The sequence below is a fragment of the Triticum urartu genome, chromosome 5A (assembly GCF_056163025.1).
Source record: "Triticum urartu cultivar PI428250 chromosome 5A, HENAU_Tu73, whole genome shotgun sequence".
NCBI classification, from domain to species: Eukaryota; Viridiplantae; Streptophyta; class Magnoliopsida; order Poales; family Poaceae; genus Triticum; species Triticum urartu.
This window is the reverse complement of record NC_141877.1, coordinates 308,510,529-308,536,951: the sequence shown is the minus strand read 5'-3', so window position 1 is coordinate 308,536,951 and position 26,423 is coordinate 308,510,529. Positions and strand designations below refer to the sequence as shown.

Sequence of the window (26,423 nt, the reverse complement as noted above, 5' to 3'; positions counted from 1 at the left end):
CGTGTACGACTACATCATCACCGTTCTTTGAACGCTTCCGCACGCGATCTACAAAGGTATCTAGATGCATCTGATGACTCATTGCTAGATGAACTTCTAGATAGATCTTGGTGAAACGAGTAGGAAAATTTTTGTTTTCTGCAACGTTCCCCAACAGTGGCATCATGAGCTAGGTCTATGCGTAGTTCTTCTTGCGTGAGTAGAACACAATATGTTGTGGGCGTAGATTTGTCAACTTTCTTGCCGCTACTAGTCTTTTCTTGCTTCAACGGCATTGTGGGATGAAGCGGCCCGGACCAACCTTACACGTACGCTTACGTGAGACCGGTTCCACCGACTAACATGCACTAGTTGCATAAGGTGGCTGGCGGGTGTCTGTCTCTCCCACTTTAGTTGGAGCGGATTCGATGAACAGGGTCCTTATGAAGGGTAAATAGAAGTTGACAAATCACATTGTGGCTTTAACGTAGGTAAGAAGACGTTCTTGCTAGAACCCTAATTCAGCCACGTAAAACTTGCAACAACAATTAGAGGACGTCTAACTTGTTTCTGCAGCAAGTGGTTTGTGATATGATATGGCCAAAGTTGTGATGAATGATGAATGATCTATATGTGATGTATGAGATGTTCATGCTATTGTAATAGGAATCACGACTTGCATGTCGATGAGTATGACAACCGGCAGGAGCCATAGGAGTTGTCCTTATTCTTTTATATGACCTGCGTGTCATTGAGAAACGCCATGTAAATTGCTTTACTTTATTGCTAAACGCGTTAGCCATAGTAGTAGAAGTAATAGTTGGCGAGCAACTTCATGGAGACACGATGATGGAGATCATGATGATGGAGATCATGGTGTCAAGCCGGTGACAAGATGATCATGGAGCCCCAAGATGGAGATCAAAGTAGCTATGTGATATTGGCCATATCATGTCACGTTTATTATTTGATTGCATGTGATGTTTATCATGTTTTTTTGCATCTTGTTTACTTAGAACGACGGTAGTAAATAAGATGATCCCTCATAACAATTTCAAGAAGTGTTCCCCCCTAACTGTGCACCGTTGCTAAAGTTCGTCGTTTCGAAGCACGCCGTGATGATCGGGTGTGATAGATCCTTACGTTCACATACAACGGGTGTAAGACAGTTTTACACATGCAAAACACTTAGGGTTAACTTGACGAGCCTAGCATGTACAGACATGGCCTCGGAACACAGAAGACCGAAAGGTCGAGCATGAGTCATATAGAAGATACGATCAACATGAAGATGTTCACCGACATTGACTAGTCCGTCTCACGTGATGATCGGACATGGTCTAGTTAACTCGGATCATGTATTACTTAGATGACTAGAGGGATGTCTAATCTAAGTGGGAGTTCATTAATAATTTGATTAGATGAACTTAATTATCATGAACTTAGTCTAAAATCTTTGCAATATGTCTTGTAGATCAAATGGCCAACGTAGTCCTCAACTTCAACGCGTTCCTAGAGAAAACCAAGCTGAAAGATGATGGCAGCAACTATACGGACTGGGTCCGGAACCTGAGGATCATCCTCATAGCTGCCAAGAAAGATTATGTCCTACAAGCACCGCTAGGTGATCCTCCCGTCCCACAGAACCAAGACGTTATGAATGCTTGGCAGACACGTGTTGACGACTACTTCCTCGTTCAGTGCGGCATGCTTTACAGCTTAGAGCCGGGGCTCCAAAAGCGTTTTGAGAGACATGGAGCATATGAGATGTTCGAAGAGCTGAAAATGGTTTTTCAAGCTCATGCCCGGATCGAGAGATATGAAGTCTCCGATAAGTTCTTCAGCTGTAAGATGGAGGAAAATAGTTCTGTCAGTGAGCACATACTCACAATGTCTGGGTTACATAACCGCTTGTCTCAGCTGGGAGTTAATCTCCTGGATGATGCGGTCATTGACAGAATCCTCCAGTCGCTTCCACCAAGCTACAAGAGCTTTGTGATGAACTTCAACATGCAGGGGATGCAAAAGACCATTCCTGAGTTGTTCTCAATGCTGAAATCAGCGGAGGTAGAAGTCAAGAAGGAGCATCAAGTGTTGATGGTCAATAAAACCACTAAGTTCAAGAAGGGCAAGGGTAAAAAGAACATCAAGAAAGACGGCAAGGAGGTTGCCGCGCCCGACAAGCAAGCTGCCGGGAAGAACTCAAAGAATGGACCCAAGCCTGAGATAGAGTGCTTTTATTGCAAAGGGAAGGGTCACTGGAAGCGGAACTGCCCCAAATACTTAGCGGACAAGAAGGCCGGCAACGCCAAAGGTATATTTGATATATACGTAATTGATGTGTACCTCACCAGTACTCGTAGTAACTCCTGGGTATTTGATACCGGTGCCGTTGCTCATATTTGTAACTCACAGCAGGAGCTGCGGAATAAACGGAGACTGGCAAAGGACGAGGTGACGATGCGCGTCGGGAATGGTTCCAAGGTCGATGTGATCGCCGTCGGCACGCTACCTCTACATTTACCTACGGGATTAGTTTTAAACCTCAATAATTGTTATTTACTGCCAGCTTTGAGCATGAACATTGTATCGGGATCTCGTTTAATTCGAGATGGCTACTCATTTAAATCTGAGAATAATGGTTGTTCCATTTATATGAGAGATATGTTTTATGGTCATGCTCCTATGGTAAATGGTTTATTCTTAATGAATCTCGAGCGTATTGCTACACATATTCATAGTGTGAGTACCAAAAGATGTAAAATTGATAATGATAGTCCCACATATTTGTGGCACTGCCGCCTTGGTCACATAGGTGTCAAACGCATGAAGAAGCTCCATGCTGATGGACTTTTAGAGTCTCTTGATTATGAATCATTTGACACGTGCGAACCATGCCTCATGGGTAAAATGACCAAGACTCCATTCTCAGGAACAATGGAGCGAGCAACCAACTTATTGGAAATCATACATACTGATGTGTGCGGTCCAATGAGTGTTGAGGCTCGCGGTGGCTATCGTTATGTTCTCACGCTCACTGATGATTTAAGTAGATATGGGTATATATACTTAATGAAACACAAGTCTGAAACCTTTGAAAAGTTCAAAGAATTTCAGAGTGAGGTTGAGAATCAACGTGACAGGAAAATCAAGTTTCTACGATCAGATCGTGGAGGAGAATACTTGAGTCACGAGTTTGGCACACACTTAAGAAAATGTGGAATAGTTTCACAACTGACGCCGCCTGGAACACCTCAGCGTAATGGTGTGTCCGAATGTCGTAATCGCACTCTATTAGATATGGTGCGATCTATGATGTCTCTTACCGATTTACCGCTATCGTTTTGGGGCTATGCTTTAGAGACTGCCGCATTCACTTTAAATAGGGCTCCGTCGAAATCCGTTGAGACGACACCGTATGAATTATGGTTTGGGAAGAAACCTAAGCTGTCATCTCTAAAAGTTTGGGGATGCGATGCTTATGTCAAGAAACTTCAACCTGAAAAGCTCGAACCCAAGTCGGAAAAATGTGTCTTCATAGGATACCCAAAAGAAACTATTGGGTACACCTTCTACCTCAGATCCGAAGGCAAGATCTTTGTTGCCAAGAATGCGTCCTTTCTAGAGAAAGAGTTTCTCTCGAAAGAAGTAAGTGGGAGGAAAGTAGAGCTTGATGAAGTATTACCTCTTGAACCGGAAAATGGCGCAACTCAAGAAAATGTTCCTGAGGTGCCTGCACCGACTAGAGAGGAAGTTAATGATAATGATCAAGATACTTCTGATCAAGCTCCTACTGAAATTCAAAGGTCCACAAGGACACGTTCCGCACCAGAGTGGTACGGCAACCCTGTCTTGGAAATCATGTTGTTAGACAACGGTGAACCTTCGAACTATGAAGAAGCGATGGCGGGCCCGGATTCCGACAAATGGCTAGAAGCCATGAAATCCGAGATAGGATCCATGTATGAAAATGAAGTATGGACTTTGACTGACTTGCCCGTTGAACGGCGAGCCATAGAAAATAAATGGATCTTTAAGAAGAAGACAGACGCGGATGGTAATGTGACCATCTATAAAGCTCGACTTGTCGCTAAGGGTTATCGACAAGTTAAAGGGGTTGACTACGATGAGACTTTCTCACCGGTAGCGAAGCTGAAGTCCGTCCGAATCATGTTAGCAATTGCCGCATTTTATGATTATGAAATTTGGCAAATGGACGTCAAAACGGCATTCCTTAATGGTTTCCTTAAGGAAGAATTGTATATGATGCAGCCAGAAGGTTTTGTCGATCCTAAGAATGCTGACAAGGTGTGCAAGCTCCAACGCTCGATTTATGGGCTGGTGCAAGCATCTCGGAGTTGGAACATTCGCTTTGATGAGATGATCAAAGCGTTTTGGGTTTGCGCAGACTTATGGAGAAGCCTGTGTTTACAAGAAAGTGAGTGGGAGCTCTGTAGCATTTCTCATATTATATGTAGATGACATACTATTGATGGGAAATGATATAGAACTCTTGGACAGCATCAAGGCCTACTTGAATAAGAGTTTTTTAATGAAGGACCTTGGAGAAGCTGCTTATATATTAGGCATCAAAATCTATAGGGATAGATCGAGACGCCTCATAGGTCTTTCACAAAGCACATACCTTGATAAGATATTGAAGAAGTTCAATATGGATCAGTCTAAGAAGGGGTTCTTGCCTGTGTTACAAGGTATGAAATTGAGCTCAGCTCAATGTCCGACCACGGCAGAAGATATAGAAGAGATGAGCGTCATCCCCTATGCATCAGCCATAGGTTCTATTATGTATGCCATGCTGTGTACCAGACCAGATGTAAACCTTGCCGTAAGTTTGGTAGGAAGGTACCAAAGTAATCCCGGTAAGGAACACTGGACAGCGGTCAAGAATATCCTGAAGTACCTGAAAAGGACTAAGGAAATGTTTCTCATTTATGGAGGTGACGAAGAGCTCGTCGTAAAGGGTTACGTCGATGCTAGCTTCGACACAGATCTGGATGACTCTAAGTCACAAACCGGATACGTGTATATTTTGAATGGTGGGGCAGTAAGCTGGTGCAGTTGCAAGCAAAGCGTCGTGGCGAGATCTACATGTGAAGCGGAATACATGGCAGCCTCGGAGGCAGCACATGAAGCAATATGGGTGAAGGAGTTCATCACCGACCTAGGAGTCATACCCAATGCGTCGGGGCCGATCAAGCTCTTCTGTGACAACACTGGAGCTATTGCTCTTGCCAAGGAGCCCAGGTTTCATAAGAAGACAAGGCACATCAAGCGTCGCTTCAACTCCATACGTGAAAATGTTCAAGATGGAGACATAGAGATTTGTAAAGTACATACGGACCTGAATGTGGCAGATCCATTGACTAAACCTCTCCCTAGGGCAAAACATGATCAACACCAGAATTCCATGGGTGTTCGATTCATCACAATGTAACTAGATTATTGACTCTAGTGCAAGTGGGAGACTGTTGGAAATATGCCCTAGAGGCAATAATAAAAGCATTATTATTATATTTCCTTGTTCATGATAATTGTCTTTATTCATGCTATAATTGTGTTATCCGGAAATCGTAATACATGTGTGAATAACAGACACCAACATGTCCCTAGTAAGCCTCTAGTTGACTAGCTCGTTGATCAATAGATAGTCATGGTTTCCTGACTATGGACATTGGATGTCATTGATAACGAGATCACATCATTAGGAGAATGATGTGATGGACAAGACCCAATCCTAAACATAGCACAAGATCGTATAGTTCGTTTGCTAGAGTTTTCCAATGTCAAGTATCTTTTCCTTAGACCATGAGATCGTGTAACTCCCGGATACCGTAGGAGTGCTTTGGGTATACCAAACATCACAACGTAACTGGGTGACTATAAAGGTAGACTAAGGGTATCTCCGAAAGTGTCTGTTGGGTTGACATAGATCAAGACTGGGATTTGTCACTCCGTATGACGGAGAGGTATCACTGGGCCCACTCGGTAATGCATCATCATAATGAGCTCAAAGTGACCAAGTGTCTGGTCACGGGATCATGCATTACGGTACGAGTAAAGTGACTTGCCGGTAACGAGATTGAACGAGGTATTGGGATACCGGCGATCGAATCTCGGGCAAGTAACATATCGATTGATAAAGGGAATTGCATACGGGGTTGATTGAATCCTCGACATCGTGGTTCATCCGATGAGATCATCGTGGAGCATGTGGGAGCCAACATGGGTATCCAGATCCCGCTGTTGGTTATTGGCCGGAGAGTTGTCTCGGTCATGTCTGCTTGTCTCCCGAATGACAGTTATATTATGAGTTTATGAGTTTATGAGTTATAAAATGACTATAAAGTGATTATAAAGCATCCAAGATTGATAATGTAACAACATGAAACAATCAAAAATTATAGATACATTGGAGACGTATCAGGTAACGGTACAGAAAGGTATTTCTATAAGGTGACTTGATGACAGAGGGGTAAATTTGAGCGTGCTTCGAAATTAAAGGCAAATATGAATAGTGGGTTTGAATTAAGAACAAAGATGTAAAAGATCCAACACTTTAAGACTAAAAAAACAGGTTGGCAGTCTAATTTGACAGGACGTGCAACATGCATGTAATGAAGTTGCTGAAAATCGCATATGCCTGGAAGCCAAGCATCCGATTCCATCGGCCTGGCCAGGCTAAGCAAAATGCCTGGCAACTAGCCAGGCTAATCAAGATGCAAGATGCATGTGACCTCCAAGCCAGGAACATCTCCGAGATTCCAGGTTGTGAATCAACAAGGACCAAGCACGTTTCAGGCATGTCTCGGGCCAGGCCGATGTGTCTAAGGACTTCAACCAAACACGTCCTAAATGTTCTCAAGCCCATTTGTTCACCTAATCACCCGTTTGGTAATATATTATATGTTTTGAGAAGGTGATGTTATATTATATACATTAATATATGATATTGAGAAGGTCAATTTGGCTCCCGTGCTCAGCTGCACCCGCTCTGATGGAAAAAATCAAAACAAATGCTAGAAAATTGAAAAATTCCAATTCTTTTGTGTGGTAAATAATTTGATGCGTGAGGTTCACTGCAAATTTCAACTCGTTTAGACATTTGAGCAGCTCTCTGTAAAAAAGACAAAGTCGGGGTCTATAAAAAAGTTCATTGTTCAGGAACTCTTTTGACCCGATTTATCTTTTTTGCCGAGAGCTGCTCAGATATTCAAATGAGTTAAAATTTGGAGCGGACATCACACATTAAATTATCTACCACACAAAAAAAGTCAATTTTTTTTGAATTTTTCTAATTTTTGTTTTGAATTTTTTTCTGAGCGGGAGCATCTGAGCCCGGGCTCAGATGCGGATTTACGACTATTTACAGCCGTCATAGTAAATTGAACTAATTTGTTGGTTTTGCTGTGTTATTTTGCACATAATTCAAGGGACTTGTATTTTGGCGCATATATTTCGTATTTGTTTTTGATAATTTATTTGGGTATTCGTTTTCGATAATTTATTTGGGTATTCGTTTCTGGTAACAAAATGTGATAAATGTGACGGCACAGATCTGTCTCCCCTCAGCTAGTTTTTTCTCTCTTCTAAATAGAACAATAATTTACTATCATCTATATTCTGAATTATAAGATGTTTTACATATTTCAATATCGATAAATACGGACTGAAATTAATGAACAAATAAAATAAAACATGTATACATACATCTGATTCAAAAAAGGTTAAAATATATTATAGTTCAGAACGAAGGGAGTACTAGCTGTCACAGTTGTCTCTTCGGACATGGAGTTTGTGAGCTTGAGCTCACATGCATCCTTTGCTAGTAAAATCCAAAAAATACAAAAAAAATAAAAATCTGTTTCTTTAACAAATATTGATGTGTGTTTCACATGCATGCGAAGTTTCGCGATGAAATGATATTTATGTTTGTTCCACATGTCGCCAAAAAATGATTTTTTAAAATTTATTAAGTAATTGTTTAAAATTTTATTATAGCAAAGGGTGCATGCCAGCTCAAGCTCACAAGAGCACTTTAGCTGTTCATTGTTTTCTGTTGGCCACAGCGTAAGTTCCATGTAGGTACGTATAAATGGCGGGCTCCCCCCTCCCGCCTTCTCCTTACTTATTTTAGCCAACGCGACGAACAAGACGACATCCAGGCGATCAGCCCAAGGGAGGGGAATAATGATGGATTTGGCGGCAACACGAGAAGAATAATCAGCCGCTGAATCCTTCCGATCGTCGTCCCCATCGATCACCGGCCGTCTTCTCGGGCTCCGGCGGAAGACGGGAGCAAAATGGACGAGCTTTCCCAGGAGCAGATCCAGGAGTTCCGGGAGGCCTTCAAGCTCTTCGACAAAGACGGCGATGGTACGTGCCATCAATCAATCAATTCAATCCTCCTCCTGATCCGATTCGACCAATCGATTCGCGCGCGCTGTGGATTGATTTTGATTTTTGCGACGGCGGGTGATTTGGGCGGGCGCAGGGACGATCACGACCAAGGAGCTGGGGACGGTGATGCGGTCGCTGGGGCAGCACCCGACGGAGGATGAGCTCAAGGACATGGTGGAGGAGGTGGACGCCGACGGCAGCGGCACCATCGACTTCAACGAGTTCCTGGGGCTGGTGGCGCGGCAGATGCGCGGGGACGCCGAAGCCGAGGAGGAGCTCCACGAGGCCTTCCGCGTCTTCGACAAGGACAACAATGGCTTCATCTCCCTCGACGAGCTCCGCACCGTCATGAAGAACCTCGGCGAGAAGCTCTCCGAGGACGAGCTCAACGAGATGCTCCAGGAGGCCGACGCCGACGGCGACGGGCAGATTAACTACAAGGAGTTCGCCAAGGTCATGATGGCAAAGTGAGTACTGCTCCTCCAATGTCCACCCAATCGACCCTGCTGCCTGCTGACCAACATTCCATTCCATTCCATTCTTCTCCAGATCATATCAGCACTCTAGGATTGCATTGTTGAATTTCTCCTACTGATCAATCTAAAAAAAGGTTCTAAGTAGATCATTTTCGAAAAAAAAAGGTTCTAAAGCCCTGTTTGGTTCAACTGTGGATTTCTAAAATCTGCTGTGGAAAAATAGCTGTGAAAAAACTAATGTGGAAAAGATGTAGGTCATTTGAAAAACTAGCTGATACAACTTTTTTAGATTTTGGCCCGCGGCAGAATCAGATTTTGAAAAGCACGTCCTGGGCTGCTTTCGCTTTTGGTTCAGATTTTGGCAGCGGATTTCTGAAATCGGATTTTGCTGGATTCACCCTTTGGTTTTCTGCTGCGCGGCAGCGGAATCCGTCGATAAAAGGTGAACCAAATAGGGCCTAAGTAAATTGTTGCATTGTTGAATAATGTTGGATTTGATATTTCCCAGTTAATTGTCAGATTCTAAGTAGATCATTTTCGCAAAAAAGGTTCTAGGTAGATCAAGTTGCACGTCAGTTTTTTCCCCATGCGATCCTTGAGAGGATCGGGTTCTCCTATCAACCAGTAATGGAACAACAAACATAAAAGCAGCATCCATGTGCGGTAGACCGAAGTTCAAAAGCATCATTTGACCGAAGGTTATCAAGTTGCCCATCATGAAACCTAGAGTTGCACAAAAACATTGTTTGCAACTTTGGGTGTGCTTGGTTGTATATTACCACGCTTAAATTTGCACATTATTTCTGAATACGCAATTATCTGATTTCTGTTGGATAAGGAATGTCATGATAGTCGACTTACAACCAAATATTTTCTAGTCGATATGGGCCCGTTGTGGTGCAACGAAATCCAACTGAGTGAAACGAAATAATGAAATTTAATTGTAAGCTCGGTCTAACGGCGTACACGGTTCATTTGCATATGCAGACGGCGAGCAAATGCGGAGGAACATGGAGCTGGCGATCACGGTGGGTCGGATCACTCACACGGCGATGGGGGCGGTTGCCCATGTACAATTCTCTAAGAAGAGAAATCTCAGGGTTTTCTTTTGCTTTTATAGTCTGAATTACAGTCGGAAGAGGTGTAAACGAGTGAGTGAGAACAAGTAAAGCAGGATACCTCGTGATTCGCAAGAGTGAGAGATTTTACCTATAGATGCATTAATTCACCAATCTTTAAATAGGTTCATTGCTCTGGCCTAGAATATGATTACTCCGGCATGGGCTACGTGAGCTCCAAGTAGGTTTACCAGACAAAATGATAAGTCTAACATTCCCGGCTAACCAAGCAAAGCCAGTGGTCTATTAGTCACGGCCAGCTAAAACAAAAGTTTCACTAAAGAGTGTTTCCACGTTGTAGAACCTCCTCAAGGAATATAAAATTTTCATGATGATGTTCTAGAGCTACCATCCATGCACGAATACCCTCGTTTAAAAGAATAATTCGCTGAACGAAGAAAAAACACATTCATTTGTGGGTGCAAAACGGTTGTGAAACTATCAAAGAAAAATAAAAACACAACTAGGGATCCTTTATAGATGTTGACCTTTGTCTAACTACCAGTCAATTCACCTAGAATCCTAGATAAAAGTTAAAATAGTTAATAGAGATGGACCCACCTACATCAGACTAAATAAATATTGACATTCCTTTTAAAGTTGAGGTCTACTCCCTCTTGTCCATGGAAGGACATGTGAACTCACCACTTGGGTGAGTGATGTGTGTGTTTGGTTGAGGCCGGGACGGGGAAGTCCCGGCCCAATCCACCCTGTTTCATGGGGTGGGTGGGGGGGGGACTCCTCTGAAGCCGTTGAATGAAACCCACTTCAAAGTTCAGGGGATTGGTTCACAAGTATGAGATCAACCTAATTACTTTCTGGGAGGATTAGTTTCATTAGACTTTGTTCCGTTCTAGGGGGTTTAAACCTATAGGGGATCCCATCCCTGGAGGGATTGGGTGAACCCCCTCCCGTCATTCAATCCCCACTAACCCTTCTCCCTCCATTCCCCTGCTACTAATATTCATTCGGTTAAACCTTCAGCCCATTGAACAAACAATACTATTGTGCTGCTTTGTCATATAAAGAACATCGTTGTAAAACTTACTATTGTGCTGCTCTGTTGTACAAGGAACATCATAGAAAACTTACTACGACGGAAACTTTGGCCCTCAGATTCGGTCTTGCCCTTGCGCAAAGGATGGGATGCAACGAACTCGTTATTAATTATGACAATCTTGAGGTCATTGACACTATGAAGACGGGTGGTCATTCCTCGGGGGCGGCGGCGGTTTTCGACGACTGTTATCATTCTATTCGCGATTTTACTATTTGTAGGTTTGAACATTATAATAGGGAAGCAAATAAAGTTGCTCATGAGCTCGCTAGGTTGGCTAGATTTCCTTTGACGTATGATTTGCTTGAGGAGCCTCCAATTGAACTTGTACCCTTTCTCATAAATGATATAACTATTATTTCAAATGAATAAAGTTGTGTGTATTATTTTTCAAAAAAAGGAACATCAGATAAAAATGCTTTCAAGTACTGTTGTGTTGTTGTATTGCTGCAGAACTGAAAAGGAAGATCAGAAAACTTACAAGTTCAGAACAATGGTTATATTATTGAATAGAAGAACACAACAGTACAAGGACCAGCAGCAACAGTCGCCAAGCATTGTTCGCATGCCAATACTTAAAAACTTACAGGTTTCAACTTCCAACATATAACATCCATGTGCATCAATGATATTACAGAATGATATGATTTAATACTAGATATCAAGTACTAATTAAGCCATAGGGTATTTCAGAATTCCAACGAGCATCTCTCCGGTGGTGAACATCTCATCGAGGATGGCCACAACAGACATAGCCAGTTGCAAAATATAGCACGGATGAGCCTTAGCCTCAGATGGCATGCACTAGTCGACGAGGGTGACACACTCACGAAAGTCTGACGCTTCTTGGTCCCACCAATGTCGTGCCTCTGTCCCTGCCACCTTCATTGTGGCCGCTGTTGCCTAGGGTTCGCGAGAGGAGAATGGGAGAGAGGCACAACTCATTTTTTCGGTGCAAGGGCAATGGTTGATTCCACGCGGGGAGAGGCGGGGATTGATTCCCCAGTGAAACCCGGCGCTTTTGAAAGGGATCGGTCGGGGTGTGAACCCCTGTGGGTTTAACCAAGAAAAAAGTCCATTTTACTCCCTTGAAGAAAATGGGTTGTTCGCATAACCCCTTAAACTTTTTTTTGTTCACTTAACCCCCTGATCTATCCAATACTGTTCAGAAATAATCTTGGGCGGATTTTCTCGGGTGGTTTGCTGACATGGACATTGTCAAAGTGGTTTGTTGACCAAAGGGGCCTTGTGGTCAGGTGAAGAGCGCAGCCGGCGCTCAGTTCATGCCGATGGTGTTGTCGTTCTTCGTCCGCGCGGCTAGCGCCTCGTCCTCATGTTGAAATCTTGTCCAAGAGATTCACCTCGCTCAGCTATACATTCCTAGAAAATGAATTTCTTCGGGTCGCCGCAAATCACCGTCACCCATGTCTTCTTCCTTGCCTCAGGCATTGACCACTGCCACCTCGATCTCTTCGTCCAGTGACCCCCGATTCTCCTCCTCTTCTTCCCGAGCACCATCGCGCTCCCCTGAAGCTAATCATCCCCTCCATCTGGAGCAGCGCGTCCCCAAGGACCTCTTCCCGCATGGCCAAGCTCTGGCGCCTACTGTAGTTATTTGTCCGCGCGGCCAGTGCCTCCTCCTCGATGTGAAACCTTGTCTGAGAGCTTCACCTTGATCCAGTGCACATTCTTGCCAAAGGAATTAGTTTGAATCGTTGTAAATCGCCCTTGCCATGTCTTCTTCCCCGTCCCCGACATCGAGCGCCGCCTCATTGATCTCATCCTCCAGTGACCCCTGATTCTCCTCTTCTGATTCCCATTCACCATGGCGCTCCCCTAAAGCTGACAGGCTAGTCCATTTGGAGCCACACGCCCCCGAGGACCTCTCCCTGCGTGTCCATGCTCCGTCGCCCGCTGCTGCAGTCGAACACGACAAGCAGTGCACTGGCATGCTCCGATGCCCCACCGTCTCTGCCGTCCAGCCATCTCCCCATCCCCCTTGGCCTCTGCTGATGCGGCCATGCCCATCATCTGCCGACGCCGCCGACCGCCCTGCCCGATCCCGCCGTGGCCCCTGTTGTTCCCAGACATCATGAACCGGATGGGAGGACGCGTCGCATCATAGGGGTCACTCGGATGGTCGTAGCTCCGCCGGGGGTGGCCTGTGCCACCGAGACGAGTGCCCGAGCTCCTCTCTGTCCCGCGGGCGAGCGACGGATGAAGGAGATAGACCTGCCAGGTGGGCCTGCCTCCTCTAGGCCCCACCCGTCAATCTCAGCTGCACCTGACAAGGGAGGCCCACCCGCAGGTCAAAACCACCATTGACCAATGCCACATCAGCAGCAAGTGGTGACAAACCACCGAGGGGGGTCTTTCGTCCAGTGTGGGTTTGTTTAGGGGGTGAAAGGAACAAAAAAATAGATGAGGGGGTAATGTGAACCACCAACTTTATTCAGGGTAGTAAAATGGACTTTTTCTTTAACCAGAGAGAGAGATACCAAGCTCACCTCGATTTCACCCCAGGCAGTGCAAAACCGCTGGGTTCGATCAGGTTTCAGCCCCGATCCGGATAGGGGTGGGTATAACCAAACATGGCCCTCGGGGACTTTGGTTTCTCTATATACTATATATAACCAAACATGGCCTAACCGGTGACCACTTTATTATATTTATAAATTCCTAAAATCTAAAAAGTGGCCGCGCACTAATTGACGAGAACGAGTGGTCGGGCTTTCTAGCCATGCATGAATTTGTTTTCTTTTGTCTGCTAGTGCATGTCGTTATCAGCATTTAATGAGTTCACATTAATTAGTCTGATTTGAAAGAAACAGCTTCCCGTACAATTATTTTGGTTTTTCGAATTTTTAAAAAGTCATATCTTTCAAACTGCGCATCGGAATTCAAATCTGTCTTCACTGTTGAATTCTTTACGACGAGATCTTTGAAACTAGATCTCGCATGAGTATGTTTCGACGAAATTTTTTTGATGCCAACTTTCGTGCTATATTGTGCAACTTCAGTACTGCTTTGTGCAACTTTAGTACTGCATTGTGCAATTTTTTTCAAACCCAATTTTTTGGAGTTGCATCCACAGTAGTTGTATTGCACACATGGTAGTCCTACTTGGCACATGCACGGCCACAGAGTTGCACAATCTGATCCGTATAGTCGCATATGAATTGTCATAGCTTATAATGTAGTCTAGTTGCACACATTGATGTTTAGTTGACATGTAACGTAGTCTAGTTGCACACACATTGATGTTTAGTTGGCAGGACACTAGTTGCACACACATATGCTCAGTTGGCTTGTAATTTAGTCTAGTTGCACACGTATTGATGTTTAGTTGGCAGGACACTAGTTGCACATACATATGCGCAATTGATGTGTTAATGTAGTCTAGTTGCACACAAATTAATATTTAGTTGCAGGACTAGTTACACACATATATGCTCAGTTGGCATGACAATGTAGTCTGGTTGCACATGCATTGATGTTTAGTTGGCAGGACTATTGGCACACACATATACTCAGTTAGCGCGGCAATGTAGTCTAGTTGCACACACATTGATGTTTAGTTGGCAGAAGGACTATCGGCACGCGCATATGCTTAGTTGCCGCGACATGTACTCTAGTTGCACACATATTGATATTTGGTTGGCAGAAAGACTAGTTCGTCGAAACATCCCCATATGAGATCTACTTTTGAAGAGCACGTCGCGAGGGTTCCAATAGTGAAAACGGATCTTAATTCCGAAGTGCGATCTAAAAGTTATGACTTTTTAAAAATTTGAAAACCTAAAATAAATGCGTTCATATCTGTTTACATGTTTGCTTTTGTAGTACAGTACGTGATACTTTTTCTAAATAGAATTGCTTTATCAATTGGAAGGAACAAATTATTACCTTTTATGGATTAGGGACTAAAATTATCTGTTTTGGACCGGCCGCTCGGGACGACTAGCGAGCAGCCAGCCGCTCGCTAGATCGGTCCTTATAAATTATTATTATTTTGCACTTCTATTATACAGTAGAAGTTTACAGAGGGAGTATCTGTATACTTCCTTGGTTGTGACTTCTTTTATTAATTTCTCAATATGTTTCCAACGGTAGTAATAATAAGAAACAAAGGTCTTTCAGTAATTACAACATGAGCAATTCCAGCGAGCCAATGCATCATCTTAGGTTTACGACAAGCAAAGCATACATGAAAGATAACCTGCTTTCTTTTTCGCAAATAACATTCATACATTTTCACAACGAGCTGATCAACAGGCTGCCGACGATGCTAACCTCCTCAAATATACACTATCACGATATTCACGGCTACAGCACTCTTTCTTCTTTTCTAGAAGAAATACCTGAATACTTCTGAGCTATGACTCTGCATGTTTTTCCTCTACTTACTGGGTGGTCACGCTCTTCGCCAGATTCCTTGGTTGGTCAACATCGAATCCACGAAGAACGGTGAGATGGTATGCGAGCAACTGAAGCAGAGATAACACAACATTCTTCAGTGGGCAAACTGCAGTGAGAAATCGAATTCGAAATTCGAGAGAAAAAAGAAAGCTGGGGCTAACCTGTAATGGTATTATGTTAATCACTGGCTGGAGACAGTCCGCGACCTTTGGAACTTCAATCACTCTACAAGATCCGCCGGGATTGACAGCAGAGGCATCTCCCTTTGAACACATTATGATCAGACGCCCCTTGCGAGAAAGGAGCTGCTGGATCACGGACTGTTGCTTGCTGCAAAAGGAGAATAACAGTATTAGGTATTTTCTGTCTGAAACAAAAACTGATCGAGAAGCTCTGTTCAAAGCGATTACCTGAAGCATGCATCGCGTGTTGCAATGACGATGATGGGGAGGTTTTCATCCACTAGGGCTAGAGGCCCGTGCTTCATCTCACCAGCAAACATGCCTTCACTATGCATCAGCGCAACCTCCTTAACTTTGAGAGCACCCTCTAAGGCAGTGGCATAGTTATAACCTCTTCCAAACACAAGGAGCGATTCCGAGTCGATCAATGAAGAGGCAAGTTCCTTCATTTCAGAGTCAAGTTTCAGAACTTGACTAGCATTGCCTGCATGGTGATGTTGCATATGTTTGAAAACGTCAATGGAATATAGCACTTCTACAGAGTGCATGGTACATGGTTGATTCAAGTAAAAACATACTTGGAAGACTGAAAAGACCACTGATGATAGCTTCCCTTCTAGCTTGAGTGGATATTTGGTCAGATCCAATAGCCAAGGCCATCATTGCCATGACTACAATTTGACTTGTGTATGCCTGCACAATTTTCAAAGACTGTTAGGGAACAAGATGCCAAAAAACTGAAAACTACTGCAAGAGGAGAATGCACAAAAGCTTACCTTAGTGCTAGCAACACCAATCTCACAACCAGCGTTGATATGAATTCCACAATGTGTTCTTCTTGAGAGTGTGCTTCCAACAGTATTTGTTATGCCAACACAAAGTGCTCCATTTTCCAGTGCATAATCAAGAGCAAGAAGGGTATCTGCTGTCTCCCCTGACTGGCTAACAAAAACCGCAGTGTCCTCTCTGTAGATGGGACCTTGTCTGTCCAGCAAGTCACTTGCAACCTCCATTGTCACAGGAATACCTAATGCAAAAGTAATGCAAGGGATAGAAAGACATGTTAAAAGGTCACTACCTAAATAAGCATTGCATTAGTGTTTTCATTTCTAAAGCTTCCACATAAGGACGATGCAGCAGACCAAACTGAACTGACTCACCTGTTAGTTCTTCCACAAAAGTTCTCGCAGCTAACGCAGCATTGTAACTAGTACCACAGCCAATAAAGACTACTCTTCTACTGCGTCTAATTGTTTTGAGGTGTTCCTTCAGTCCCCCCAAAAGAACTGCACCATCCTTTAGTCTACCCCTCATCGTTGTCGTCAGTGAATGTGGTTGTTCATGGATTTCTTTTTGCATGAAGTGGTCATAGTTTCCTTTCTTTATTTGCTCAACTTCCATCTCAAGAACAGATAATGCTCGTTGCACAGATGCTGGCTTCTCTTTGTCATGGTCAAACTTAAGGATAGACACACTGCCATCCTGCAATATGTAAATTGTTAGAACATGAGCAGGTATGAACTATAAAGTGCAAGCTTCACGAAAGAAACAAAATGCGGCTGATAGTACGCCTTCGGCTTTTAGTTTGGAATCACCGAAAAAGGAGGGTCAACAATGACAAAGATTAAGGTAGTGAATCATTCTTCTTAGAGCATGGTAGCAGGCAAGCAAGAATAGTGAATATTTTCCAAAAGTATATTCCCAAAACCACGCCAATCAAGAAAACAGCATTTGTAACAAAAAGGAGGGAAAAGAACAATTATGGGTAGGGATGCATACTAACAAGAGAACACTTGAGCTGTACCTTGATATGAACGATTTCATTATCTTCAATAGCTAAATAGTTCTTGGTATGCTCCACTATAGCACATAAATCACTGGAGAAGAATAGCTCTTTTGGCTTTCCGTTTGCTGTCAGGGCTTTGACATCATTGAAAGATTTCCCGCTCTTTTGACCACTCAATTCCTGAAAACACAAGAGACAAGAGAGTCAAAATTTGTACAGCATAAAAGTTCAACTCAACAGAAGCGGAATTACAACTCTAGCGGAATTACAAGATCTATATGTTCATATTAACCAAAAAATGGAAAGCATAGCAACACAATAGTGATTGACAGAGAAAAGGAAATTATTACCAAACTATAAAGGACAGACCCAGTGCTAGAAGCTCCCACACCAGGTGGGGTCTGGGGAAGGATTATACAAGGCAAGCCTTATCCCTGCACGGTGCAATGCAGAGAGGCCACGTCGAAAATTATTACCAAACTATCCTCACTATTAAACAGACAGACTTCTCCAAAAAGCATTGAAACTAATCTGCAACCAGTATACTGTGCAGGGGTTAAGTGGAATGAAACACGTGTCAGCTAGCCATGTAATTTACTACATCGAGTAGTTGATGTGTAACTTGTGAGTAGTCCCCTTCACGATAAAACACATACGACAAAAAGGCATATACCAATCATATGTATGCAGAAGTAGAACTAACATCCTGCTTCAAAGCTTTATATTTTGTTAGGGGTAAAGCTTTGTGCTGTCGCTTTGCAGTTTTACCGCATTTCATATTTTTGGAAGCAAGCGGCCACAAGCATGCAGAGATGACAAGGTATGTATTAACATGTTAGGGTCAGTAATACCGCACACGTCAAAAGGCATACGAAATTAGAAGAATAATTTCATATAACTTGAAGAGCAAGAAAAGAAATCTGAGCATACTAAAAACTTCTTGAGGTGCACCAACCAAATAGCAAGAAAAGATACAAGGACTCTTTTGCTTACGTTGACACCAAGTATCAGTGTGCTGCCTCGTTTGCATGCGATTAGTTCGTTGGGGTAGTGTGGACTTTTAAAAATAAGGGCGTAGGCGCCTTCAAGCTGCCTCATGACTTCGTTAACAACTTGGCTAAATGTCACATCACCTGTGAAAACAATAAAGTGTAAGAACAAAGAAGTCACCTTAAATAAAATTAACAGAGCACAGTATATCATGCGAGTTCTCACTATAGCGACAATATCACACCATAAAGCACATATATACCTTCTCCATCATGAGCCTTATCAAAAACAAACTTTGCTAGCTTAGGGATGACTTCTGTGTCGGTATCAGACTCAAAGGTGAACCCATGCCGAGTAAGTGTCTCTTTCAGAACCTGTATAGATACATCACAAAGACCAAGTTAGAATAGAACACAAAAATTCTCATTGCATCATGTTATCCATGCAATATTAATTTGATATCTCACAAGGTTAATCATAATCATGCATACAAGTTTCAGATACTTGCGAGCCACAAATGTGTGATAAACAAATTATCCTCTTGCGAATTATGATATTACGTATTGTAATATGGTCTAAATATTTAAAGAACCATTTAAACTGGAGTAACAGCACTTGAAATTCCAGTTACTAAATAATCGACTGAACTCGGTTTAGTTTGTTTTTTCTTTTGGAAATCCTTTTTGCTGTTTAGCAGTAGTATATGAGATAAGGAGACAACCCATGTGGCGGACCGGGAGATTAAACTTATTATAGTCCCTCCCGCCCAAAAATAAATAAATTCTTATAGTCCACTAGCACAAGGTCATCCTAGTGGCAATAATGCACAATGCATGTGCATCTACAACTCTACAACTGTAAGGATAACTAGGATCAAAATCAACTAGTATACTTATGGGGGGGGGGGGGGGGGGGGGGATCTGTATAATGCTGGGGGAAAAACCTGCAAACCTCATAGTTTGTGATGATGCCATTGTGCACGACCAAGAACTCGTCACCGGCGCCGGAAGATTGCGGGTGGCTGTTCCTCGGGGCTGGTACGCCGTGTGTGGCCCACCTGGTGTGAGCAATTCCAGCATGCACATTGAATGCGGCATCCAAGTTCACATCCTTCTCATCAACCTCTGAAGAGCAAAACAGAAGTTGAGCAAGTCGTTAGATTCTGTGCTTGAAATTTGGGTAGCCAACCTACCGTGCATCAGGATAAGTGGCAGAATTTGGAAGTGGGACTTGCATGCAGTAAAATTGGCCCAAAGCATGCGCCAAATTGCATCAATAACTGTCAGATGGCATAATAATAAATCTCAAAAGGCAAATTTTGACTTTGATCCTAACGGGACGAATTGTGTGTTATCTGGAGAGATCCAGAATGTTGAGGCCTATGAGATCCCGAGTCAAAATGCGAAGGTGCTGACCGCAGAATTCCCCTCCCGAAGATCATCATCAAATCCAAAACTGAGTGGAGCAGAATCCAAATTGCCGAAAGCTTTGGCCGCCTAAAACGTAAAAACCATGCCTCCTTTGACCGAAAGGAGCGCCTAGAAGGCGGACCGGGCTGGAGCACAACCAGAGGCGGAAAAGCAGGCGCTCACCGGCGTAGACGGATCGCACGAGGTTCTCGATCTTGCCCTCCTGCCGGTACACGAGCGGGGGCGCCCCGGCGTAGGGAGCCGGCGCGGAGCCGGGCGCAGGGGGCGCCGGGAGGTCCGCGTCGACCGCTATCCCGGAGGAGTCGTAGCCGCGGTACTCGAGCCGGCGGAGGCCGTTGAGGAGCACCTCGAGGACGTAGCGGCGCTCCCGCGAGACATTGTAGTTGAGGTAGGCGAAGATCCCGCACATCCTCGGCGCGCGGGCCGGGGCTGGGGGAGCTGCTTGGAGAGGAGAGGAGCGGAGGAGGTCGGAGGTGGAGACTCGGAGGGAGGAGTCGACCGACCGAGCTGGAGGAGGAAGGAGGAAGGAAAAGGCCGCGTATTTTGGGCGGAGGCTCGCCCTTTGAGCACGTTTTATATGTTTGGTGTGGGTTGCACTTGCACACACCTGCTGACGGGAAGAGGTCAGGTCAGCGGTTTAACTGAAATCAGGAGGACGGAGGGCGCCGCCGGCCGGCCGGCGTGGGAGAGGAGACGATCACGAACCGGCTGTGGAGATTGAGAAGTGGGTCGCCTTCGCTTCTCTGAGATCTGGGGAGGAGGGCGTTATTTGGGTGAAATGAGAGGACTTCAGATTTAGAGCCATGTGTCCATGTTTAACAAACACGTTGCAAAGCGTTTTTGTTCATCAATCAAGAAAAAAGAAAAGACATACGAACTAACATGTGAGATGGTTAGGTGAACAATGGTATCTCAGTCTATCAGGATTCAAGTTCTGACGCTCGCATTTGTCCTGTATTTATTTCATGAATTTCGACGATGTGTGTTTCGCTCGGTGGGAGGAGACGTTTCCGTCAACTACGAGACGTCTACGTTGACTTCGTAAAATCTCAACATGATATGCCGGCTCAGTTAGTCTCTCATATGTGCTCATAGGGGTAGGATGTGTGTGTGTGCGTTCAAGGATGAGTGTATGCACGTATATATGAGCGTTTGCGTCTATAATGTGTAAAAAAACATGTTGCAACTATTTTAAATAAAAATGGGGTCACTAGTTAGCTGAAATGGAGTTTTGATTCAGTCGAATTGGCCCGAAACCCATTTCTTTCTCTTCCCGACGACCGATTTCTTCCTCCTTAGATAGAAGTCCTACCCCCCCCCCCCCGGCCGCGGCAACGCTCGAGGCGGTCCCTCTAGCATGTTGCTGCCACCCCCAACTAGCCCTCTAAACATCCACATACTAAATTTGTTGTCGGCTACCACGCATTCCCCGCTCATTGTCGACCGAACTACCAACCCCTATCGGCAGCGTTTGAGCCGAAGCTTCTAGCGTGTTGCCCCCCCCCCCAACTAGACCTCTAAACCTCCACATACCAACTTTGTCGTCGGCTACCACACATCTGTTAAGGATATTACTGCTGGGCGTAAACCGGCCTATCTGGGCCAGGTCAACTTCATCAGTAGTTACAGAAGTGATAAAGCCCAAGAAGGCGGATGAGGGCCTAAGGCCCGTAGCCGGTTCAAGACTTGTAGCTGTAAACCGGAAGTTGTATGTAAGCTTGTATTGTAAGTTTGGAATAAGGAGAGACCAACCCGGATACGAATACCGACCGGTGTTGGGACTCTGTGAACCGATGGGTGTCACCCGTGTATATAAGGGGACGACCCGGTGACGGTTTAGGGACAACAGACAACAACTCGAGACATAGGCGAAGCTTATTTGCTCCCTAGTCATCGAAACCCCATCAATTTCATCACAACTAGACGTAGGCTTTTACCTTCATTGAAGGGACCGAACTAGTATAAACTCTCTTGCGTCCCTGTGTCCGCTTTAACCCCTTCAAGCTAACCCGTCGCGATGGCTCCACGACTAAGTCCTTTCTCTAGGACATCTGTCGTGACAAAACCACGACAGTTGGCACCCACCGTGGGGCTATCGCACGATGGTTTCCGGTTCTTGGAGGGCCGCTTTGAAGGACTCAAGGGCTACGCTGTAGGCCGGATGACTAAGAGTCGTCGCGGCAAGCTCTACATCGACGACGCAGGCTGGGGCCCCGAGGCCGGCTCAATTGAGTACGGGTACCGGGTCCCCTTTGGTAGCATTCACGTTTTCATTGGCAAGATCGGTGAACCGGGCCCTGAGCCGGACATCTGCACCGACCTCGTCGAGACGGCTCAACGTGCGCGATCCGCCCGGGTTAAACCGGCCATGAAGCGTGCCTTCGTGGGAGTCATCCATGGAGGAAGTTATGAGGATAGATCGGAATCTCGCGGCGATACCGTCCTTTGTTCCGATGATGAGTCATCGACCGGAGAAACCGAATCTCTTTATCAGCTACAAGACGGACGGATTGGGGGCTGTTCCGATGGCGACAGTATTCCGGACCCCTCTGATCTGCCCAACCGGGTTGGAATATTCATGACTGGCACACAAGCAGCGCTTCATTCTTTGACCGCTGCGGCAACGACCTCCGGTTCAGCAGCGGCAATGGCTGCCGGGGCAGGAGGCCCTGTGCGCCTGCCGGCTCAAGTTCTATCAGAGCTATTTGATGCATTGGCTGTGCTTATGGCGGAGGCTAACCCGGCGGATCAGGGCGTTCACAACGCCGAGATTGCAAAAGTGAAGGAACAGATCACCCAGGCCAAGGCAGATCTGGCAGCCGAGGACACCAGGATGGCCGCAGAGCAGGCTGCTTTAGACGCACAAGCCTACAAGCTCATGTTGGACCAGAGTGCGTCGCAGGAAGTCATGAGGAGGAAGTACCGATCCCGTTTGCCTCCGGTTTTTGAGGCCAGAGACCTTTTCAACACTCCAGGAGTAGGAACCGGCAATCCGATGGAGGGAAACCGGGCTGAAGCTCCCGGGGCCGGCGCACCGATTCAGCCTCGTCAGATGGACCCGCCTCATCAAAACACCGTTATACCTCAGGCTGCTTTAACACCTCCGGGTCACTACTCCAACCCAATGGACATTCTTGTTGCCGCTGCTGCACGGCTGGAGGCCATTCCAATTGAAGGTGACTCGCCGCAGGAAGTAGAGACGCGACGGGTCAAGGAACTTCTGAGGACAGCTTTGGCCCAACAGGAAGCGTACTCGTACAGCCGCGACCGGATCCACTCGACCCCCCGTCCAAGCCGGAGCTATAGCAGACATATGGATGAACCAGCAGTGTCGAGTAATGAACGACGTGGAGCACCCCGTGACAACAACCCGGCGGGTGGTGCTGATAACGCTCAGGGAGTAGTGGACCGGGCCCGCGCGCGCAGGGAGGCCGAGCTAGCCACACAACATCAGGCTCGGCAGCTCACGCCGGTTCGTCCAACCACCTTGACTGAACCTGGAGTTACTTCTAGTTCTTTGGGGGTGCCTTGCCTTATCCCCGCTTTACGCAACGTGCGCCTGCCCAAGGATTTCAAAGGCCCGCGCAAGGTACCAAATTACACGGCGGATCAACCTCCAGAGACATGGGTGGAGAGCTATGAGATGGCCATGGAGATGCTTGATGTGGATGACGCGGCGTGTGCGAAATACTTCACCATGATGCTTGAAGGAACGACCCGTACTTGGTTAAAAAGCTTGCCGGCTAATTCTATCAGTTCATGGGCCCAATTACAAGCCCGGTTTATCAGCAATTTTAAGGATAACTGTAAGCAGCCTATGTCGATAGTGGACTTAGCTGCATGCGTCCAGGAGGAAGGAGAATCAATGACTCATTGGGTGCACCGGGTTTCACAAGTATTGCACTCCTCAGACCGCATCAACGCTGACACCGCAGTATTAACCCTAGAAGGCAACTGCCGGTTTGGGCCCCTGAAGCTGAAGTTGGGACGGATGAAGCGTCATTGCACCGACATGGGGACCCTCATGGCCGCTTTGGTAAAATATGCTAATTCCGATAGTACCAAGGATCCCGAATCTGATGATGACAAGACAGGGAAAGGGAAGAATAACAGCAGCTCCAAAGGTCAGCAGCATCACTGGGCAGGCAATGGTGGTGGAGGCAAGTGTAAAGCGGATGGTAGCATGGACTTTGTGGCTAATACCAATGGATAGGACGATGGCCAGCGACGTAAGGGTAGACCGAAAAATCGTAATGGAGCACCGAACCCTAACCCAAACCACCTAAAATATCTGCTAAGCCAGCCCTGTCCAAGACATGGGACGAAGGAGGCGCCAGCAAACCACCTTTTGAAGGATTGCTTTATTATGCAGGAGTTCAAGAATTCTAATAATTTCCGGTATGATCACGAATCTGGCGGTGGCTCAGGATCCGGGCCGGGTTACGGTGGAGGAAGTTCCGGTTCAGGATTCAATGGTAATCTGGGCGGACATAATGGTCAAAGTAGTCAGAACAACCAGGGTGGTTACAACCAACAGCAGCAACAGTCAGGTTACCAGAGCAACCCAAAGCAGTTGAGTAATGGGCAGTACCATGTCTTCACCACTAGCTTGGACAAGCGAGACCGGAAGGTTCAGAGGCGGGCGGTCAACTCTGTTGAACCGGCCATACCCCGTTATCTACGTTGGTCTGAACAGCCAATCATATGGAGTAGAGAAGATCACCCTCCCCAGGTCGATAATCCGGGTCAGTTGGCTCTGGTGGTGGCGCCTCAGGTGGGAGGTGACAAGTTCACCAAGGTGCTCATGGATGGAGGGAGCAGCATTAACATCCTGTACTATGAGACCTTCCGTCGTATGGGACTAACAGATAAGAATCTCAAACCGTCTAATACAGTATTCCACGGTGTAGTGCCTGGCAGATCAGCATATCTCGTTGGTAAGATAGCTCTGGAAGTGGCCTTTGGGGATGATCATGATTCCAGGTCGGAGACATTGATGTTTGAAGTGGTGAAAATCCAAAGTCCATATCATGCCCTATTTGGGCGACCGGCCTACGCCAAGTTTATGGCTCGGCCCTGTTATGTGTATTTGCATCTCAAGATGCCGGGTCACAAGGGGACAATAACGGTTCACAGAAACCGCAAAATCGCTTTGGAGTGTGAGGAAGGAGATGCGGCCTATGCAGAGTCGGTCTGTGCCGCCGAGGAGTTGAAGTATTATAAAGACAATGTTGATCCGGCGAACATGACTCCGTTGAAGAAGCCAACTACGGAGCATGATCCGGCCCTGAAGTTCAAATCGACAGCAGAAACTAAGCTTGTTGACTTCATACCTGGCGATTCGTCCAAGCAGTTCAGCATCAGCGCCAACTTGGATCCGAAATAGGAAAGCGCGCTCATTGAGTTCATCCATGAGAATCGGGACATTTTTGCATGGAAGCCCTCTGACATGCCAGGTGTACTGAGGCAACTCGCTGAGCACACACTTAATGTGGATCCTAAATATAAACCGGTGAAACAGTTCCTCCGCCGATTTAACGAAGAAAGACGCAAGGCGATTGGAGAAGAGGTAGCCAGGCTCTTACTAGCTGGCTTTATTGTTGAAGTTTTTCACCCTGAGTGGCTTGCCAATCCGGTGCTGGTACTCAAGAAAAATGGTACCTGGCGCATGTGTGTGGATTACACAGATCTTAATAAAGCTTGTCCAGCAGATCCTTTTGCCCTCCCCCGTATTGATCAAATTATTGATGCTACGGCGGGTTGTGAGCGTCTAAGTTTTTTGGATGCATATTCTGGCTATCATCAGATCAAAATGGCAGTTAAGGACCAGGAGAAAACGGCATTCATAACTCCCTTTGGAGCCTTCTACTATGTGTCTATGCCCTTTAGGCTCAAGAGTGCCCAGGAAACTTATCAACGTTGTGTGCAAAATTGTCTACATAAACAGATTGGCCGTAATGTACACGCCTACGTGGATGATATCGTGGTTAAATCCAGGGAGAAGGAGACTCTGATTGGTGATTTAAAGGAAAATTTTGATAACCTAAGGACGTACAAGATGATGCTTAATCCGGACAAATGCGTCTTTGGTGTACCGGCGGGCAAGTTATTAGGCTTCTTGGTGTCCAATAGGGGAATTGAGGCTAATCCGGAGAAGATCACAGCCATCACCTCCCTCGCCAAACCGAAGTGTATCAATGATGTTCAGCGCCTGGCAGGCCGGATTGCTGCGTTAAGCCGGTTTATCAGTCGCCTCGGTGAGAAGGCAATCCCTTTGTATCAGATGTTGAAGAAGACGAATCAGTTTGTCTGGAGTTCTGCTGCTAATGAAGCATTTGAGGACTTAAAACGGCAATTGGCCAATCCGCCTGTGCTCGCCGCTCCCATTGACAAGGAGCCGTTGCTGCTATATGTTGCTGCTAATGCTCGGGCGGTCAGCGTGGCTATTGTGGTAGAGCGAAAGGAGGCAGGTAAGGAGCATCCAGTTCAACGTCCGGTCTATTATATCAGCGAGGTGCTCATTGAGTCCAAGCAAAGGTATCCGCATTGGCAGAAGCTGGTGTATGGA

At 45.6% G+C, this 26,423-nt stretch overlaps 2 protein-coding genes across 2 annotated transcripts; one reads left to right on the top strand and one right to left on the bottom strand.

Moving 5' to 3' along the window:
• Nucleotides 1–8,107: 8,107 nt before the first annotated feature.
• Nucleotides 8,108–10,114, top strand: LOC125555908 (uncharacterized). Its single transcript, XM_048718711.2, has 3 exons — nucleotides 8,108–8,373; nucleotides 8,492–8,864; nucleotides 9,861–10,114. Exons 1-3 carry the CDS (start codon nucleotides 8,301–8,303, stop codon nucleotides 9,955–9,957), a joined length of 543 nt encoding a protein of 180 aa, XP_048574668.1. The 5' UTR covers nucleotides 8,108–8,300; the 3' UTR covers nucleotides 9,958–10,114.
• Nucleotides 10,115–15,252: 5,138 nt separating this feature from the next.
• On the bottom strand, nucleotides 15,253–20,587 carry LOC125508656 (glutamine--fructose-6-phosphate aminotransferase [isomerizing] 1). Its single transcript, XM_048673418.2, has 11 exons — nucleotides 20,018–20,587; nucleotides 19,377–19,549; nucleotides 18,688–18,799; nucleotides 18,429–18,568; nucleotides 17,454–17,615; nucleotides 16,810–17,131; nucleotides 16,426–16,676; nucleotides 16,228–16,342; nucleotides 15,878–16,133; nucleotides 15,629–15,797; nucleotides 15,253–15,535 (listed from the first exon to the last, which is right to left on the bottom strand). The coding sequence occupies exons 1-11, from the start codon at nucleotides 20,262–20,264 to the stop codon at nucleotides 15,452–15,454; spliced, it is 2,031 nt and encodes a 676-aa protein (XP_048529375.1). The 5' UTR covers nucleotides 20,265–20,587; the 3' UTR covers nucleotides 15,253–15,451.
• Between the last annotated feature and the right edge of the window lie 5,836 nt (nucleotides 20,588–26,423).

Bases quoted from the DNA above. Each gene is read 5' to 3' on its own strand.
- LOC125508656 (XM_048673418.2), bottom strand. From the start codon at position 20,264: ATGTGCGGGATCTTCGCCTACCTCAACTACAATGTCTCGCGGGAGCGC. The intron at 19,550-20,017 runs GTGAGCGCCTGC...TTTGCTCTTCAG, and splicing joins CGTGCGATCCGTCTACGCCG to AGGTTGATGAGAAGGATGTG. The intron at 17,132-17,453 runs GTACAGCTCAAG...TACATATTGCAG, and splicing joins ATGAAATCGTTCATATCAAG to GATGGCAGTGTGTCTATCCT.
- LOC125555908 (XM_048718711.2), top strand. From the start codon at position 8,301: ATGGACGAGCTTTCCCAGGAGCAGATCCAGGAGTTCCGGGAGGCCTTC. The intron at 8,374-8,491 runs GTACGTGCCATC...GGGCGGGCGCAG, and splicing joins CTTCGACAAAGACGGCGATG to GGACGATCACGACCAAGGAG. The intron at 8,865-9,860 runs GTGAGTACTGCT...TTGCATATGCAG, and splicing joins GCCAAGGTCATGATGGCAAA to ACGGCGAGCAAATGCGGAGG.